At 39.8% G+C, this 20,227-nt stretch overlaps 1 protein-coding gene across 2 annotated transcripts in view; it reads right to left on the bottom strand.

Annotated features, from left to right (window-relative positions):
* Positions 1–20,227, bottom strand: part of slc4a11 (solute carrier family 4 member 11) — a 158,525-nt gene that overhangs the window by 55,975 nt on the left and 82,323 nt on the right. The window contains exons 3-5 of one of the 2 annotated variants that reach the window (XM_034675881.1): positions 18,976–19,092; positions 6,903–6,946; positions 837–1,065 (exon numbers count right to left, since the gene is read on the bottom strand). In XM_034675881.1, the coding sequence (XP_034531772.1) occupies positions 837–1,065; positions 6,903–6,946; positions 18,976–19,092 (390 nt within the window). The remainder of the gene's footprint in view (positions 1–836; positions 1,066–6,902; positions 6,947–18,975; positions 19,093–20,227) is intronic. The other variant, XM_034675882.1, reaches the window with a different exon arrangement.

Genomic DNA, 20,227 nt, shown 5'->3' with positions numbered 1-20,227 from the left:
ATTATAAATGAACATTTTTACCATTATAACAAGGCACAAGGTTACATTTTGAAGAAACAAACAAACAAATGACATCATTTTCAACAAGAAAGACATTTGGAAAGCACAGACTTCCACTGTGCCAATAGTCAAGTCCTCCATGATATGCAAATCTGCAAGAGCGACCGCCATATTGGATCATGATTCAGATCCCAAATTAAATGAACTATTCTTAGGCTCATGTTCCATGGTTCCACCAAATTTCATGAACAACAGGCAGCTAGTTTCTCCATAATACTGGGGACAAGAATCACTGATGATAAAACCTTGGGATTATCTGAAGAAATGTTGACCTGGACGTTAGTTGAAATATAATTTTTCCTGACTAAGCTTCTTCCTTTTTGATCAGATCCATGAAAACAGATCTTGTGTCTCATGCCTGTGCATTCATGTATAGTATAGCCACTTGACAGCTCTCCTGGGAACTGTTTGATGTGTGCACATGGTTGGAAACACGATCCAGCACACTGAGCTCTATTTGTGTCCAGCACAAAAAGCCACGGGGCAAACAGACAGCCTGGATTCAGAAATCACAAACTTTCCTTTGGGTCTAAAAAGCTTCTTGAATCATTCTCAAGCCAATCTGACATTTCTGCTCCTGAGCCCGGGGTGAAGCTATTTTTCAGGTAGGTGTTGACATGTGCAGACGTCAGATGTTTTCAGGTCAGGTGTCATGTGTTCTGGGGGTTTTCGTTTGATTGGGTGAAGGCACAGGTGGAACAGGTACTCTTGTGTTATTGTGTCTATCACACATTTATCCTGGTTTACACATGCATGTCGACAGCTTTTCTGCTTACCGTTGACCTCCTGAGCTCCCGCATCGGTGAAAAGCAGACTCATCACCTCCTCGAAGTTGCAGGCGGGCTCAGATACAAGGCTGTCCTGGCCCACATGGTGCAACATTCTCTTCAGAACATCATCCAGGGAGGCAGCTGTCTCATCCAGCAGGATAGTGGCCCTCGCCAGAAAGCCATCCAGGTCCCTGTGAGCCCGAACTTCCTCTTCAAAGTTCATCAGCTTCACATACTGTGAAAAGAATGACATTTTCCCAAAAATGAAACAGTCATTGATGTTTTTTTTGTGCTTTTCATGCCAATCAATGTAATTCTAAATGCTGGGGAGCATTGTGAAAATGGATGTACTCTCGTTTCTGCAGAATCTGACCCAATGCATGATTCTCATTTAATAAAGTTTTATTCTGATTCTAAAAGATGATAGAAGAGTGACTTAAATGTCCTTGCCGGTTCTCGTCAACTTTCAACTTGCATCCGAGCCCTTTGTCACCGCTGTCGTGACTACTTTTCTGTCTGTATTTTTCATTGATGTCGCTACTGTGCCGGCGCCGCAGGAAGACGTCAATATCCCCAATCAAGCTGTGATTGAAAAACTGTTTTTCAAAACAGCAGAAGCAGTCGTCAAATAGCCCAGCACCTGACTAATATGAATTGCTGAATACCTCGGAGTTGAGAGCATGGATTCGGGGGTCTGTAACCGGGCAACCGAAGCCACCAGTGTAAGTTTAAAGACTTTGGGTTTGTGCGTTTACGTCATAAGGGAAATAAGGGACAGAATCATAGGACCCAAATACAGCACAAGGGTAATTTTAGAAAGCAGTTTATGATCATATTATAAAGGAATCCACTCACAGATGTGTTTTTTATTTATGTTTATTTTATATACTGATACTAACATGAAAGCTGATACATTTTCCCTACAGTAACATTATAGGGAGATGTATTGTATTGTATTTTATTGCATTACATTGTAGCCTACTGTGTTAAATTGTATTGTATTTAATCATATTGCATTGTACCATACAGTGTTGTATTGTATACACGTTTCCTTGTATCCTTTTTACTTAATCATATTGTGTTGAGTTGTAACTTATTGTATCATATCATGTTTTTTTTATTATTGTATCACATGTTATGTATGGTGTTGTATCATATTATATCAAACTATATAATATTTTTGATTATTGTATCATATTGTATCCTATTCTATCTCATTGCATTGTGTCGTATCAACTTGTATATCATATCATGCCATGTCTTATTGTATCATGTCTTATTTTATTGCATTACTTTGTAACCTATTGTGTGGAACTGCATTGTATCACATTGTATCCCATCATATTGTGTTGAATAGTAACTTATTGTATCACATCATGTTTTGTATTATCATATCTTATTGTATGAAATTATTGCATGGTATTGTATCATATATCAAACTGTATTATATTTCATATTGTATCCTATTCTATTTCATTATATTGTATTGTATCATATTTGATTGTATTATCTCCTGTTGTATCGTGTCATATTGCATTACTTTGTAGCCTACTATGTTATATTGTACCATATTCTATTTAATCACATTGCATTGTACTGGACTGTGTTGTATTGTATACACGTCTCATTGTATCCTTTGTACTGTATTATATCATGTTAAGTTTAATTGTATCAAATGATTGTATGGTATTGTATCATATATCAAACTGTATTGTATATAATATTGCAATATCCTATTCTGTCTCACTGCATTAGATTGTATTGTTTTGTATCAACCTGTATTACACCTATCATGTCACGTCTTGTATCGTGTTGTATTGTGTCATATTTTATTGCATTACATTGTAACCTACTGTGTCTAACTGTTTTGTATCTTATTAAGTCCCATCATATTGTGTTACATTGTATTTCATTGTATCATATAGTTTTGTATTGTGTCTTATTAAGTCCCATCATATTGTGTTACATTGCATTGTATCATATCTTATTATGTTGAGCCATATTGAATTGTATAAAGCTATTTTATCTTATTGTAAAGTATGGTGTTTTATGTCCTTCTGTCATATCCCATTGTACTGTATCATAGCATATTGTATCATATTGTATCTTATTGAATTCCATCATCTTGTGTTACATTGTATTGTATCATATCCTACTGTGTTGTATCATATTATATTGTATCTTATTGTAATGTATTGTACTGTATCATATTGTATTGTATGATATCTTATGTCCATTTGTTATATATCGTATTGTATTGCATTCTTATCATGTATCATATCATGCCCTGTTGTGTCATATTGTATCTTATTGGATCTCATCACATCGCACTACATCATATCATTCTGTATCTTATTGTTTCATATAGATTGGTCATAGATTGGGCTTAAATTTTCTTGGTGAAAGCGCCTGGACTTTCAACCTTTAGGTCTCCATCATCATCATCACCACCAGCACCTCTGAGACAAATGGTGTAGTTTCATTAAAGAGCTGAACCCAATCTCCCCTTCAACGTTCGTCCAAATTTGACCAGCGGTTTCTAAGAATCACCTGAGAGAGACGGGCGAATGGACAGAAAGATGAACACAGCTCGATTAAGAGCCCAGACACCCACCAGTCTTCGATTTCATTGAACGTGTGATTGACAGAAATTCTGAAGAAGAGTGGATACCCTGCTGTTCTTTTCACAAAAAAAGCACAAGCATTGCACCGAAGCCTTGGGGGAAACGGTGAATAGTGTTCTATAAATACATTTGATTTTGTTTTGTTTGTATGAATGTTTGAGGAGTTGGGTCTGCTGTGTTTTTCAGGTGATTACAGAGTTGATGTTAGTCCAATGTTGCATCTCTTCAGGTCAATTTTTTATCACAAAAAATGTTTTGACTGAAAAAAATGTCATGATTATTCATTAATAAAGGGAAAACTATGCAGCTTGAAATGTCAGCTAGCAGAGACACATCTAGATTGATTTTATTTATAGACCAGAGCAAATAAACAGATCCACAACAGAATTCTTGGCGGCAAAGAGAAGATGTGACCATGTGAAATTGATAAAAAACAGAGGGAGAGAGCAAATAAACAGAACTGTTGTACAGAATAGGAAGATTAGTGAGAAGAACCAGGCAATCTGTTGTCAGGAGTAAAGCACAACAAACTAAAACACTGATATATTAAAGAAAAATCTTCTACAGGCTTGTACTGAAGCAATCTAACCCTTGATCATTGTGTTAAACTAATGCCCTCTGACTCTCTCCCTCCAAGCTTGTGGACTCATATAACCTTCTATTTATCACTAGTGCATGAGATGCTTGGTTTTTACACTGAAATCACTTAAAATGTCTCTTTCTTCTAAATAAATGTATCTGCAAAATACTTGCTGGTGTCCAAGTTTTGTTTATTCTCTCTGGATGTTTCAGCTCTTAGTCACTGTTGGGGGTGTTTTATGAAATTTAAATGATTTCATTTGGCAAAACTCAAACATAAGAGGATTTATGTGCTGCAACTTTACCTGCTACCAGTGGAATTCATACCAGTGGACTGACTGGTTTCCATTGCTATGCAGATGATACACAGCTTTACATCACCGAATAAATTAGAAGAATAAACCTGCGTGAGTGACTGCGTGAATCATATCATGATTGTTTTTGCAGCTGAACAGACATAGAAAATTAAAATTTTGTAGGGCTGGGCGATAAATTGTTTGTAAATGCTTGTATTTTATATTTTAATGTTTGTTGTCGTTGCTATCTGTCTGTTTTGTTTACTATGACGTGTTGCTGCCTCTCTTGGCCAGGTCACCCTTGTGAAACAGGTCTCAATCTCAATGGGTCTTTTATCTGGTTAAATAAATGTTAAATAAAAAAGGACAATTTAAAAAACAAAAAATCTTGATTTGACTTTAACTTCTGCCACTCCCTTTTGTTTACTTCCTACACAATTGGACACCATACAACATGGCTGCCAGCATTAATGAGAAGTTTCTACTAAAAAAGGCAGTGTCGTTAGGAAGTAGGAACTGGTTTGGTTCTTCAGCAACAGATCTTGAACAAACCACAGTTTGCTGCAAAGTTTGTTCAGAGGCTCTTGTAGCTAAAGGCAGCAGCTTAGCTAATTTATTTCAACATGTTAAACAGAGGCATGCAGCCAAGTGGGAGACATGTGTCTTACTACGAGATGCACAAGACCGCTACCGCCAACAAACACCCACTTATAGTCGGCCAACATTAGGAGAATAATTTCCCCTTTGCATCACGTACAGTACAACAAGAGACATGATGGAAAGCTCTTACTGATGCAGTGGTGAAATCGTAAATTCAAGTTTACTATGAAAAATCAGGGATTTCAATTTTAGGCCATATCGCCCAGCCCTAAAATGTTGAATTATTAGTGCAGACAACCTGAGAGGGAATTAAATCATTTTTATTCTAAATTTAATATTGTGGAAGCTCTTCCTCTGTAGGGCAGAAATCTTTAAGAGGATGTCTGCATGCCGTTCCTCACTAGCAGACTTGATAACTGTAATTCCCTCTTATCTGGTCTGACTGGAAATCCTTGAAATCTGGATGATAAGGAAAACAGCAGCAGGTGTGGTGGCCGAGTCTAAAGGTAGAGGACAAACATGACGTTACTGCTCTTTCAGTGGTTTAACTGATTCAAAGTAAGGCTCAAGTGTCTGGTATGTTCCTCTGATACTGTATGGTCTGCATGCCAAGACTTAGACTCGTCCTGTGCTCGCCAATAAGAGGAGCTGAGAGTCTGTATGAACCTGAAATATTTTAAATGAAGAATTCAGTTAACTCAGAGTGACTTTTTAAGTGATCTGTTTGATTTAATTCAATGTACCTGCTTTATCCTTTCATGTATCTGTAATTCAATGTTAGAAATAAAGGTCTATTTATGTGTTTGAGTCCCCTTTACCCTCTACCATGGTAACAACTACTCCTCCTGGGGTGCACACATGCAAACACGATTTTAACCCTGACCACTCTCTCCTCTTTTTCCAAACATGTGACAATCAATGAAATCAGCAGCCATTGTGTTTGTCTGGAACGACAAAGTGCTCTCATTAAACAGGTGTGTCTGTGAGTGAGGACTTTTGCCCCTAATGCAGAGTGTTTGTCGACACAGAAAGCCAATTAAGATAAGAAATGGCAAACAAATAGCACCTGTGGCTAGCCGTCAGATCTGCAGGATCATCAAACGGGCAGAACTATCACAGATTTAGAAGACTCACGATTTCAGCCTTAATGTTGGAAAACAGTAAAGGTATCACAAGACTCATCTGCTTTAAGATCAACATCTGGATGCACCAACTGTTGCATGGGTGTCATGATAATGCTGTTACCTTCACAGGATCACTGAAACAAGCTGACAGGGAAAGTTATGAACAAGTCAGCAGTGAAGTGGCATGAAGCGATAAACTGCAGAGTGACAGCACAGATATTCAGCTGTCAAATATACGTTACAAAAATTGGATCAGTTTTGCAGTGAGCTCTAAATGTGCTCCACAGACCCGTCTACCACCACAGTATGTAAGGGAAACATAAGAAGTGAAAGTGGTTACATCTCGATCGGAACATCCTGAAATGTAATGAGGCTTAGCGAGACACTAATTATAACCAAGGCCCGAGGAGGACTATGTCATTTACGAAAATACTCTTTCTAATCTCTCTTGTGCTGCCCCTTCTAATCGCTTCTACCTCCAAACTTTATCACACTATAAACATGTTACAGAGGGTTACCTAAGCGTCTTAAGGACATGTTCTCTGATCTACTTTGGGGAAACGTAACCGCTGAATTGCTTCACAGAGTTCTGCCTCTAGTGAGCGAGCATCAGGTTCAAATTAAATAGATATCATAGTTATTGTTGTGGGGAAATCTTCTCATAATCCATCCTAATGCACACGACCAACAGGGTTTTAATCTTGCTTCCAATGTCGGATTACATTGACAACTTGATTTGAGCTGACCTGTATTGATAGACAGCTGCACTTGTTATCAGTACTGTGGGAAAAAAATCACTATCATAATTACTGCACGTTATATTGAATGAAGGGAATTGATTATGCTTACCTTTCTTGATGTGTTCAATAACACACAACCAGAGTCGTCAGCATCTGAGGGGAAACAAAACGAGGTACAGTTAGACATTTGAAATGTATCTGTGTATCGTAACTGTGTATAAATATAGACAGCGCACCTGGTGTAAGAAAGTGAAGACAAAATACTGCTGCAATAGGCGCTGTCATATTATGCTTGGGAAATACTTTGGAGCCAGGACTTGGGTAGACACTGCCTGGCTAGTGGAGCCACTGGATTGACGTCACACTCATCCGGCTACTAACCAAACCACGTATTTAACCCTCCTGTTATGTTCGTTTCTCAGGAACAGCAATAATGTTCCTGGGTCAGTTTGACCCGGGGCATACTTAATTATCCAAAAGTGTCAGAATCCCCCAAAAATCCCAATTAACATTTTTTTAAATTGCATTATCAACTCCATTACTAACCTTTTAAATCAATATTTAGTGCAATGGTGGTCTTTACTTCTCAGAGGTCATGGTTCAATGAGGATAACTCACTCGTTTTAAAAAAATAAATATTAAATAAAGAAATATAAATATAGTTTTACATTACTTAGATTTTTGTTTAATCTATTTGACTTATTTTTATTGATTTTGTTTCTCAGAAACAGCAATAATGCTCCTGGGTCAATTTGACCCGGGGGATATTTAATTATCCAAAAGTGTCAGAACACCAAAAAATCCCAATTAACATTTTTTTTTTAATTGCATTATTAACTCCATTACCAACCATTTAAATCAATATTTGACTGCCGGGTCAAATTGACCCCCGAACAGTAGGCCTATGTATGTAATATAAACATGCAGGGGGGTTGCAAATATGTTAAATGAACCATTTTTTTTTTAAATATGTTGATTACACTAATTAAGCCAAGCAGAAGAAGTTTCATACTGAAAAAATACTTTTTAATAAAAATAAAATGTAACTTTGAAATGGGTCAATCTGACCCGGAACATAACAGAAGGGTTAACTTCTCAATGAAATAATAACAAAGATTCCTCAAGTCAGTAAAGTCGACTGCATATCTGATTATTGTAAAGGTTTGAAGAGGACACTCAGAGCTGTGAAAAGCTCAATGACTCAGATGTTGTGTAGTTTGTTACGTCTCATTTGTCAACAGAGCTGTCAGTCATGACATCACATCCCCTCTATTTAGCATGAGAGAGTTAATTCAAAGTGAACTTCTCCTTTAAAGAACACTTGAACATAAACCAGCATGATATGAACTCATTCAATGACAGACTTATGTTAGAGAAGAATTTTTTATATGGGTATTTTAGTCCCAGCTGTTATAATATAAGAAGTTTTGATGATCTATACTGAAGCCAGTCACCAGGGGGAGCTCTATGTGTTTTGCCATCCATCTTCTTATAGTCTATGGTGAGCACTGACTGTATTCTGTTTAATTCAGACTGCACAGCTGCGTGTTTTATTAATGTGCCTCTAAAATTCAAACAATGAATCAGCTTTTTGTACATTTTCTGGAGGGAAGGGGAGGGAGTTGCTTTACTGTAGAATTCAATATTTCCTTTGTTTGGTCACAGTGAACCACTGAGTAACTCAGCGGAGACCAAAGAAAACAGTGCACTGCTGACGCCCACTAGTTGGCCGATCAAACACTGCTGGGTATCGGAAATCATTCGGGATTCTTCCCTGGTATGTCGGCTTCACACACAGTTTGTGATACCAAAGAATACTGCACGATCCAGGGGTCTTAATCACACCTCTATCAAATTATCAGGAAGAAGATAACAACTCAACAGACATATATTTTACTGACAGTCTCAAATTAAAAAAACAAACATGTAGTGCATCCTGCTACACATGCCTTGACTCGCATAAAGGCCTTTCTTGTATATTTTTTCCTTTTAAAATATACAAGCATACATTTTTGTAGAATCTGAATATTTGAGGCTAACATGCTCAGTGTTTAAATGTGAATCTATAGTGACAAGGTGATTATACTGTTCTGCATTTGCATTCAGTAGAAACTGAACATTTATTAGGACAGTTCAAACTCTGAAATAAAGATCACAAGTAACAACGACTCAGTAAGTAAAGAAAAAAAAACCCAGAGACCTTTTTTCTAATAGTGATGAAAATGTCAAGAGGCAAGTCTCTAAATGCTCTCATTGAACAGGGATTGGAACTTCTCTGCTGATAAGGCTTTAATACACACGTCTGTGGAGCTGAGGCAAGTGCTCAGATAAAGTACAAAGGTCTGGATTTTCCCAGTGTCGCGTCAAAAGGGAAAGGAGGAAAAACCTTTTGTGTTGGGGAAACAATACGGGGGACAAACCGGGGGGGGGAATGAGGTTTTCAACGCACTTCAGTCTTTAAACGAGCAGACTGGCAGTACCCTGCTGACTCTCATAAAACAGTCCACCGCCGTGTTGCATAACACAGTTATCGCAGTTTACTGTGGGGAGGACGTTATTAGGTTACCATGGGCTTTCCTCCTCTGCTCCGCGTGATGCACTATGTCGGCTCCGTCTGGAAATCAATCAGAGCTTAACCCCTCCCTGCAGCAATAGAAAAGCAAGAAAACCCCCCTCTAATAAGCCACTAAGCCTCAGGAAACACCAGGATATCATAATATCAATAATCCAGCCACAAGTAAACATGTTTAAATGTAAGTCTGCAGGAAAGCGGAAGCTTTGATCGCCACACCAAGCACCTTGGCATAATAAAGCCCTGCAGGCAGAGGAGGAAGAAAAGAGCACCCCAGCCCCTACCTCCATGATGAGAAGATGGCAGGGGGGCACGTGTCGTGTGCACTGGATTTGGTTCATCAAAGCCACACAATCAAAAAGCACACGGCTGGGCTTATCCGCTCCCAGAGGAGAGAGGGAGCTGCGGCTCTAATTGCTGTCAGGCTGCAGCTGTAAGGAGATTTTCATATATTCATATAAGATTACCTCGTCCCCAATGATCACCTCCTTCTAATGGCTGCTGTGTGTCTCGGTATACTGTGTGGTTCCAAGTAATCCTGCACAATTTCAAGGTTTAGGGATTAGGAAGAGGAAGTGCCATAATGTGACACGGACTTGTTCCCTGACTTGTTTGATCATTGTGGCCCACAACTGTTGAACATATTCGGTCATCCACAAGTGTTATGTAATATCAGAGCAGGGTGTGGTATTATTTTGGCCTTCCAGGGTTGCAGGTTGGTGACTTACACTGGCTGTAGTACTGAAGTATGAGTGCATCCTAACAGGGTTCAGTGCCCTTGATCTCGTTAGTGTGTTTAAAACTGTGGTTGCATTTTGAATTTTTTTTTTTAATGGTTTAGTAGAGTTAAAAAAAAATCATTTGATAGGTTTCTTAACACAACAGAGCATACTTTTTTAATTATCCAGTCTATCACACTGGTTTCTGTCAGTTAAATCAACAGAGTTGCACCAATCTGGGGTTGACACTGACCCTTAGTCTGTATAAAACATGGACCTAGTCTCTGTGAAATCACCCAACGGTTTCAGGAGAGGCGTTTGAAGCCAAACGATGGCGGGCACCATATTGGAAAGTAGGTGGAATCAGCTACAACACACACCTACTTGTCTGTCAACTCAGCCAATTACCCTTATTATGCAAATGCATGACTTACTCTGACCCTTTATATTATCTGAATGGATGTGTTATAAGATTATTCATCCTCAGATAACAGACTTATACTCTAAAATAATGTATTTTGATTACACATTTAAATTGAATGTCAAGCTAATGGAGAAAATGTAATTCTTGCCATCAGAATTTGTATCTGGAGTGAGAGTTCAGTTGATATTACTTTATTAGAACTGGTTCACAGCTCCCTAACAGAATCTTTTCAGCTTTTATCCATTAACATGAACTCAAAAAAGTAAAGGTCAGTGAAGAGGTGGACAAAAAGCTGTTATATTAATATTGTATAATCTAATTCACGTGATCCAATCTTGTATGGACTTAAGCTATTGTTCAGGGTAGACATTTAACAATGCTCTTTGAAAGTCCTGCACTCCTCATTTTTAAAGCTAAAGGGTATTAAAGGGCCCGTGTAATGAAAAACACACTTTCCCTTGTGTATATAAACTGTAGTCATTCACCAGCCGAGGAACCCTGACAGTGTGGAAGCAGTAAATCCTCTGCATTGTTTCTGTGGCCCACCAACAGGGAACACATCGCTCCTGTGAGGCAGTTTGAACTGTGTCCTGTGGTGATGCAACAACAGGAGTGATTTGCATAACCACTCACTCAAGTGATTCTGCATCCTCCTCTGCTGTTGTGGTTTTGCCTTGATGTTGTAGGAATAACAGCAGGTAGGAATAACACTCACATTTCAAGATACAACTCGCCGCCTCCTCCTCATACGTGAAGTATACCGGGTTCTCCTGGAGCGCTTGCCATATTTGTTTGGGGTGTTTTTCTGCCTTTGCATCCACCTACACTTGTCTGCACTCTCCCTCCTTAGACGACATCCATGCAGTCAATCAGTGCAGCACCTCATTATAAAACCCTTTATAATAGCATCCCTGCATCACTGAGAGGCTGCAGATCCTCCAGAGGCTGAATTTGCGATGTTTTTTACAGCTGGATTTAAAACCTTGCTTCAAGGACAACAAGGACATGTTGTAAACAGCTAATAATACCATTACATGATTGGGAAAAATCTGACAAAGTGCCTACAACTTCTTTTCACAGAGTTCCATATTTTCCTCCACAAGCGAGTCAGTTCATAGGCTGTGAAATAACGTACACACTGACCTCATCAAACAAACGTCCTTGGCGATAAATTATAAATCAGCTACTCAGGCAGCCATTGAGTTTGCCACAAGAGAGCAAGTATGTAAATGTAATACACTTTGATGTATGATTGCTATCTTTATCTTAAACAGTGCCGTGCTATTACATTCTCATTAACTGTAAATCCCTCTGTAAGTGCTCAACATTAACCCCAGGAGCAAGTAATGTTACTTTTGCTCTTAATTTGAATTCCTAAGTCAAGAAACAGAATATTTATTGGGTAAACAAACTCTTAAAGGTCAAAAACATCTCACATGTAACAGCTTTTTGCCCTGGCTTCCCTGTTTCCACCCCTCCTCTATCTGTGTTCTTGTATTGGCAGCAGAATCAGAGGAGTAGCCAAGACAACCTTCTTCCCAGCATGATTTGCAAAGTCCTTCAGGGGATTCCCGAGGAGTTCCTGAGCTAAATAACAGTAACAGTATAATTTTCCAGTGTGTTTATTGCTACCTCGTGATCTCCTTGTAGTTGGATATGCATGGAGGAGAGGCATCAAGAGGTTTCCTGATCAGTTGCCCAGTCCAAATCAGCTGTGAAGGAACAGTGGCTTCAATCCAAGTCCCTGTCTGACTTCTTTCCCCTGGTCGGTTCCTGCCAATCTGTGGAGTAATATCATTTCGGTCGCTGTATCCTCTCCCTCTCTCTCTCCTTCTTTCTGTCATTGCCCAAAGCTCAAGTCCCAAGTGGGGGATGTAATGCAGATTTAATAAGTTGAAAGCGGTGGCTTCTGGCTCAGATATGTTCACTCGCAACCAAATAGGTACAGTCCATCATTTCCCACTAGAGAATAACGGCTTCAGGGTTGAAGGTGTCATTTCTCATTCCGATGGGTTGACTTTGAATACACACAGGGATGTGTCAAGCGTATAAGGATCTGATTGCTTATTAACATCCATAAAGCTGCGTACTTCAGCAGATCTCCCACAGGACTCCCTTGTGAGGCATGGTTGTAAGCCTACTCAAAGTCCCCAAAGGACTTGTCAACTGTATGGGCCAACTCCCATGAGTCCTTCAATATCCCTGCAAGGCTAAAGAGCTGGTTCTCTTTACGATCAGGTACAAATCTGCATTGCTCATGCATGATCTGTTTTAAACTCTGTATTTCGTCGTGAAATTCTGCACACTCTGAACACAATGTTCATGCTACAAACCCCACGCACCATCATCAAGGTCAACTGGTCATCGGTCAGAGCCTAAATCCCCAAGCTGCCATCGTGACAGACGCCTGACCTCCCTCGTGACTTTTCCACTTCAGTTTTCAGCCAAATTGACTGGACTGACATGGAACTGAGCCCAGCACTGGCAGGAATATAATCATGAAATCAATTCTATTTATGGAGAGCGTTTGACAGCCCGATGACAAATTCTTCTGAAGTGAGAAGAATGGATAAGATCATGTCAAAACCGGAAGAAAAAAAAAAACTGAGACAGAAAACAACAAACATCATTGTATTACCAGCAGACAAGACTTCTAATAAGCCCTTCAAAGCTTATCTTCAACACTCAAATATTTGTCATCAACCACTTTGTTTAAGCTGTGTCTGGTGCTACTTCAACACAGACTACAAGAATGTACTGTTCTGACTCTTATAGTGAAGGCGGTACGGCTTTTAGTAGACACCTCCAGTAAGACTGTAATCCATCAACAGCCAGAAAGATTATGAGAATAAAAATTACTACCATCCAGTTGGTTCTTTGATCAAGCCTGCTTATTTTAACTGGAAATCATCTCACTTGGGAGTTAGCATGTTGATATTTTCTTACATTTTTAAAGATCATAGTGCAAAAAATGAAAGGAAGAGATCTGACTTGTGGTGAGGACTTCATGCTAAGTAGCCAGAAAATTGACTTAAATTCATCTTGAGTGACACTAAATGGTCAAAACCAATTTCTAAAAGAAATCCATCCAATTAAAGGTGTAACTTCTGGGACTCCAAGAACACTAGATTACAAGTTCAAGATTTTAAACCTATTCATGAGTACATCCAAGGAAATTTTACTGGTTAAGTGGAAACTGGAACTGGTTGAATCAGGGACACCAAATTCTATAGGTCTGATCTTCTCAGAACAAACACTATCTGTACAATTTTCATGGCATCACATGAAGCAGTTATTCAGCAGTCTCACTAGAAATAAAAACATCAAGACAGCTTTAACCTCTGGGACCTTTAAAGAAACTTAAAGCAACTCACAGCTAAACATGAACAATACTTTCATCCCTAACGCCAAGCAGCCAGTAAGAAGATACTTTTCCATGAGGCCTTTACTTAAGTGCTTACTTTAAGCTCAAGTTAGTCTCTGGGCATTGCATTCAAATACTTAAGATGGTAAAATGCAGAAACTTAATTTCTAACAAGGACAACGAAACAGAGCTCTTTTTTAATTTCCTGAGTTTCAGTTTCGTGACAATCTCTTTCTAAATGGTTTTATCACCAAATGTGTCCATTTTGGTCTCATTGAACATGTTTGGCCATTCTTAAAACAAATAAAAACAAAACAGAACACAGTGAAACATGGCATCACTTTCCTACGAATCTTAAGATTCACACTTTCTGCCTTCATTTATCAAAGTTGTCACAGTTTTCCTTTATTGTGAAGGCGATGGATAACCTCTCCGTATGTCTTTGTTTTTCTCTCGTGTCTTAATCTGCCTCCGCTTGTCTTATTTTTACATTCTACGTTTGGCAGTAGTATGTGAACACAATTTGTAGGAGGTGAAAATGAAAGCTTATGTTTGAGGATTCAAGACATGGAAACAATTTTTACCGCTGACTGTATAAAAGGAGTGATGGTATGATAAGAAGAAATACCTTCTCTGTTTGGAAGAAAAGAAGAAATCCCATTTTGGCTTTCATGATGATGGCACCATGATAAAAAAATACAACTACTGCAATAATTGGCGGCTGAACTCATAAGTGGAAGATTAAATTCAAATTGCTATTTAAATAACAGGAATGTTGGAAGTCATTATGAAATATATCTTTACTGTGGTGCAGTTAAATACAAAAGCACATTAGCATTAAGGTCAAAATTGAATACGGTCCAAGAAACCAGGCTGGGATGAGAGAGGAATTTAAAAAGCTCCCAAAGCAGGACTGCATGTTTTCATGAAACGACAGTAAATATTAGAATACATTCATGATAAGGTAGAAATGTTTTGAAAAGATTGAGATAGGAGTTCTTGTATCTGATGTTCTCACTATGCTATTTACTTTACCAAAGCACAGTTTGTGCAAGCAGAAAGAACATGATACAATCTGTTATGCTGATCTGATATGGTGGCATCTCTGATGTGAGGCAATACGATACATTTCAATGATCTGGTACATTTGAGACACATACACAGCAACTACCTATACGATACAAATCACATCCCAATTATGAAGCAGTGTGATTCAACACAGTGGGGTTTAACCAAACGGCAACCTCTGGCCTTGCAAAGTGAATCTGATGTAGAAGTGCTAAAAACTGCAGTTCCTAAATTGTCCACCAGGGGCTGGCTCCAGAAGTACCGGAAACCACATACACACTCATTCAAAGAAGCAGATCTTTACAGCTAAAATAAACTTCTTCACTTCTTGGTACAAAAAATATTTTGGTCTGATTAGCAATTTTTTTCTAACAGCTGACATTGTACAATTTTTCTTTCTTATATTTCTTTGTTATAATTTTACAGTGGAGGACACTTTTAATGCTTCAGGGTCACAGGAATGAGGATGCTGCAGATTAACAAGAACAATTCATATGCAAAACTATATGTTTACAACCCTTTCAGCAGCAGGGAGGCTCACCAGTGGGCAGCAATTTCTATATTGTGAACGATAAAGTTTAAATAAACTTTTCACAACAAGACAAGAGGAGAACAAGAGGAGTTGTTTGCCGGTGGGGCATGGAAAAAACTTGCAATACTTTTCACTCCACTTTTGGGGCTAGCAGCCGGAGCTGATTCCAAACCCAAGGTAGGAGATGCTGGTAGACGCCTCCACAGTCACACCCACGGTCACACCATGTCACCACTTCAGGTGAGTTATAAGGTTGTTCATTAGTCTGCCTGTTTACTTAAGAGCATCACACCACTCTTTGCAAATTGCATCCAACACCTCAAGTCGTCCATCTGTCCCGTTCGCAGACTTTGGATTTTGAAGTTCACAGGTGGTGGGTACACTCACAAAGCCTCTGCCATGTTTGTTTTGCACAACTCCTACGCTACTCTCCAACACAACAGTGTACATCTGTGGTGCGTGTATCAATAAGAGTCAGTTAATCTTCCCACCACTAGTGGGTATACTCCACAGTAGCCTGCTGATGTGGAATAAATAAAATAACACAACAATTTGTGACATTTATAACAGACAGAAAGAGGCCTGCAAATAGGTAACCACACTGGGATTAAATATATGTATGTGGCAGAGTGAGTTTCGGTGGAAGCAAGCACAAAAACAAAACACACTAATCGACATTCAGCCGAGCTCTCAATGAATAATGCACTGAATATTTTTGAGAAGACACTGTTGGGCATGACAAACAGTCTGCACCTGTGGGTGACAATTTCTGCTTGATGACTGCAGTGAGGATTCAACATGATGCAGCTGTGTAGTAGGAGAAGAGTGTGGGCAAAGTACTGTCAGCTTTTAGGGGATCAGGTTCCTCTGAAGCGGAGGTTTGATTTAATGTCTTCTGATTGGAGGTAAGTGATATGGAGATTTTATTCCCTGTGATGATGTAATCTATTCACCTTTAGAGATTATGTCATACAGTTGATATGGTGGGACTCCTTTAATATTTATAGGAGCATCCGTCACTTGACATAACAGTAGATTTCAACCTTAATTAGGTATGCAGCATAAAAAATGTCTGCAGTTGTTGGGGATGTTTGCTGCATACTTTAGCTGCAGCTGCAAAATCTGCTGTTTTTTATGAACACAGTGTTGTAATTTGATGTTGTATAGGTCAAAAGCAGCATGCATTGACTACATGTAGAGGGTAGCAGTCTGTGGGGACTTGACTTGGGATCTATTTTAAGGCCTAACATGCACCAAAGTACGAAAACTGGAACTGGTTGCTGCAGAGGTGCCAGTTTAAACAGTTAATGCCTTTGAGCAAGGCAACTGCCCTCACTGCCCATGCATCTCTCCATCACTGCATGTTCATGAAGATCCTCTTTGGGCATATGTGTGCATTTCCAGCTTAAGTGTGCGGCATGCTCAATAAGAGAGAGAATAATTCAACTCCCCCTCAGGGATTAATAAAGTGTATAATAAAAGGTGGCACATATTTCCTAAAAGATTGAAGATGCTGAAGTTGCCGTTCATGAATTTCCTAAAGTTTTGAGTTCTTCAGTTTTACATCCTGGCCCGTCGAACACAGGAGGAGAAGGGTTACGGTCCAAATACTTAACTTAATGTAAAAGAATAGGCTGGGGTTTGTCCTTTTTAACATTTTAGTAATCAACATGATATGATAGGTTTCCTACAGCAGTCCACATGTTATGTCTCTCTGGTATTTTACGCTCTAACACAGGACTTCCATCAGATCTGTGTCTGGTCCGTCTCCAATCCGCTGCGGTCAGGCTCCGTGCTCTCTTGTCAGGACCGCAGGACAGCTGGAGTCATGTGACCGAGGTTCTCCCACAAAAAATCACTGGATCAAGGATTCTCCTCCTCCTCTCCTCATCCATGTTGTCTTTCTGGTCCTCTGAAAACCTCTGACCTGTTGACTCCAGGCCTGGCTCCGCTCATCATGATGGTTTGTTGTTGTAGTTAAGTGAAATACGATCTGGTGATAACACAGAGTGTTTTATTCTGAAAATCAACCGGATGTTTTCATTTGGTTTTAGTGCCTGACTTCCTGTCTTGCTCCATCTGCTCTGTGCATATTGATGCGTCGTGCTCCGGCATCCTGCAAAAGTAGAAGTCTTGCGTATCTGATCCGTTGCGTTCCAACCTGCCGGCTCAGAGACGGAACGGATCCAGTGGAAGTTAACACATTGGCTGGAACAGAAACCTATCAGATCCGGTGCCGTGACGGATCAGAGACAGACCGGCTCTGGTGGAATTTGGCCGTAACACTTTGGTCTGTTCACCAGAGAGAGCTTTGTGTTCTTCCTCTAACTTGTTCCCAGCCTGCATCACTCCTGCTCTATTGTCAGACGCCTGAAGTGTTACTATGTATGGAGAATCAGCCCGAGTGACATGGTCACCTGTCACATTTCTCTCTCTCTCTCTCTCTCTCTCTCTCTCTCTCTCCTTCTCGTCCCGTCTTTCCCCATGGTGCACCTGTGACTGATGCCATAGCAACGGTCACCTGTTGACTGGTGGGGTTTCTGGTGATGGGGTCAAAATCATCTGCACCTGCAGCTGAGGGAGCCGTCTGTCAAGTCAACACCTGCCATCAGACTGCGGACAGACCTGGACTCCAGCAGACCTCCTCAGAAAGAACTTGGTACATCGTTTATTTATTTTTTTAACATTCAGACGTTTGTCTTTTGATTTCTTCTTGAATGACGCCTTTGAGATCGGCCATGACTGCAGGTACTACGCTCTGCTTTTGAAGAGTGTGATTCATTTTATGATCTGCAGCATCTCCATAAAGTGCAAGGAGCAAAACTAGCACTGATATTGATCAAATGGTTGAACTGGAGAGGAGATTATTGACTGGAGGAAAGCAAGCAAACATTTCTATGAGCTGTTTGTGACTGGGTTGCTGATTATGACACACATTCATACTCAAACTTAGATCAAGCACAGGGTCATACTGGCTTTTTTGAGATGGAGGGTTTCTGTAAAGGGCCACTTTGAAACTTGGAATGGGGAAATAAGGCTGCTGGTTTTAAGTCAAACCAGGGTCTGCTGCAGCATCTGTACATGTGGCGCATGCTCGTCCAACTAAGTTCAGCCAGCACCCTGAAAAACATGGCTTGAAATGCCCATCCCAGTATCGTTGATTGCTTAGTTTGTCTGTTTCTTCAATCAACACCTGACTCACTTGTCGTTGACCTTTGGGAGCAAGCCCAGTGACAAGTCAAGAGGCCACAACAAGGTACGACATGTCTGTGTGAAGACTGGGAGGACAAAGCACTATGATATGTGAAAACGACAGAGTAAAACAGTGCTGCCCACTCTCTACATTCTCCATCTTACTCCCTAAACTTCTCTGCCATCTCACCGCTCTTCCCAAGCTGTATTTGTCTCCCTCTCCATTTTCTTTATCAAGCTGCACTCCCCTCTCCTCCTCCTCCTCCAGCCCCCCCCTGCTGCCCTCTCTCTGTCTTTCTCCGTGTACTGACCTGGCCCAGGGCTGATCTGGTTGTCATAGAGGTGGATGTCATCTCCGCAGGCGATCGGCGAGTCCTGTCCCTCCTCTCGGCCCTCGCTGCCCTCCTCCTGCTCCACCTCCCGCTGCTCTGGGGACACAACAGCACAGGGTCACCTCCTGGACCTCGGCGGCTGACAAACTCACCTGTATCACAGTCATGGTCTGCTAATGGCTTGTCCAGGAAGTCCAGATATCCAACAGGTACATTACAGAGCATTATGCTACAATTAAGATGGACTATCAGAGTCACAGAGCGTGAAATTAAACCCATCTGAAAGTCGAGAGTGTTTCCAAAAAGCATCAGTTATGACAATAATGCATTTTTATTGCTGTCTTCAATCAATTTCATTCACAGATACCTTGTTTATTCAAAAAATGTGTACCAAGACATCCTGCTATTTCTACTTTTATGTGCACACATATTTATTCTTCATAATATGCCAGTTGGAATTTATAAAAACACCTATTATGACCTAAAAAACAACAACTAGAAACCTCCCGTGAGTGAAATCCTGTCAGCACAGAGAGCAGACAGCAACAAGATATCATTAGTTTAAATTATGCTTTTCTCTGACAGCTTATTTGAGAGCCAATGAACCATCCTGACACCCTAACAAACATCTGGAGCTTCAAATGAAATCCTCTGAGTTATATGTAAATGTTGTTTTTAGCGTCATCTGACATGTGGCATTTTGAAAATACAGTCTGTTCAGGTGGTAAATAAAAAGGTTTTTACTGCCTGTTAAAATTAAAGATGGATTTATGTGCATTTTATTTCCTCAATTAGACAATAATCATTTAATTCATCTGAGATATGACCAAAAAAGGCAATCACAGGAAGTACAGCGTATGGTGACTTCTTTAAATGTCTTTAAATCTGTTAATTTAGAACATATTGATTGATATAAAAATGCTGCTGTGTTGAATTTCTCTCATGAAACTGTATAAATTTGTATGTCACTGTTTGTTCTGATGTGAGGACAAGTACTTCATGACTCAGTAGGGTTCCAGCAGGTTTTTTTCCTTTTGGTGTGTAATGGACAGGATTTTGTATGGAAGAAAGCCTGGAGCTTGTTTGTGTGACTCATCCAATTCTCTCTCATCCTGACACAGCAGCCTCTTAAATCCAACTCAACAGTCACCAGTGAGCTCCCAAATATCATGCTGATGCCACTAGAACAATATCTCATCCTCGTGCTCTTTATCCGCTGACCTTATCCGTG

Source organism: Notolabrus celidotus, chromosome 22 (assembly GCF_009762535.1).
Source record: "Notolabrus celidotus isolate fNotCel1 chromosome 22, fNotCel1.pri, whole genome shotgun sequence".
Classification (NCBI taxonomy): Eukaryota; Metazoa; Chordata; class Actinopteri; order Labriformes; family Labridae; genus Notolabrus; species Notolabrus celidotus.
Note: the sequence above shows the minus strand (reverse complement) of the source record. Positions and strands in the feature narration are given on the sequence as shown.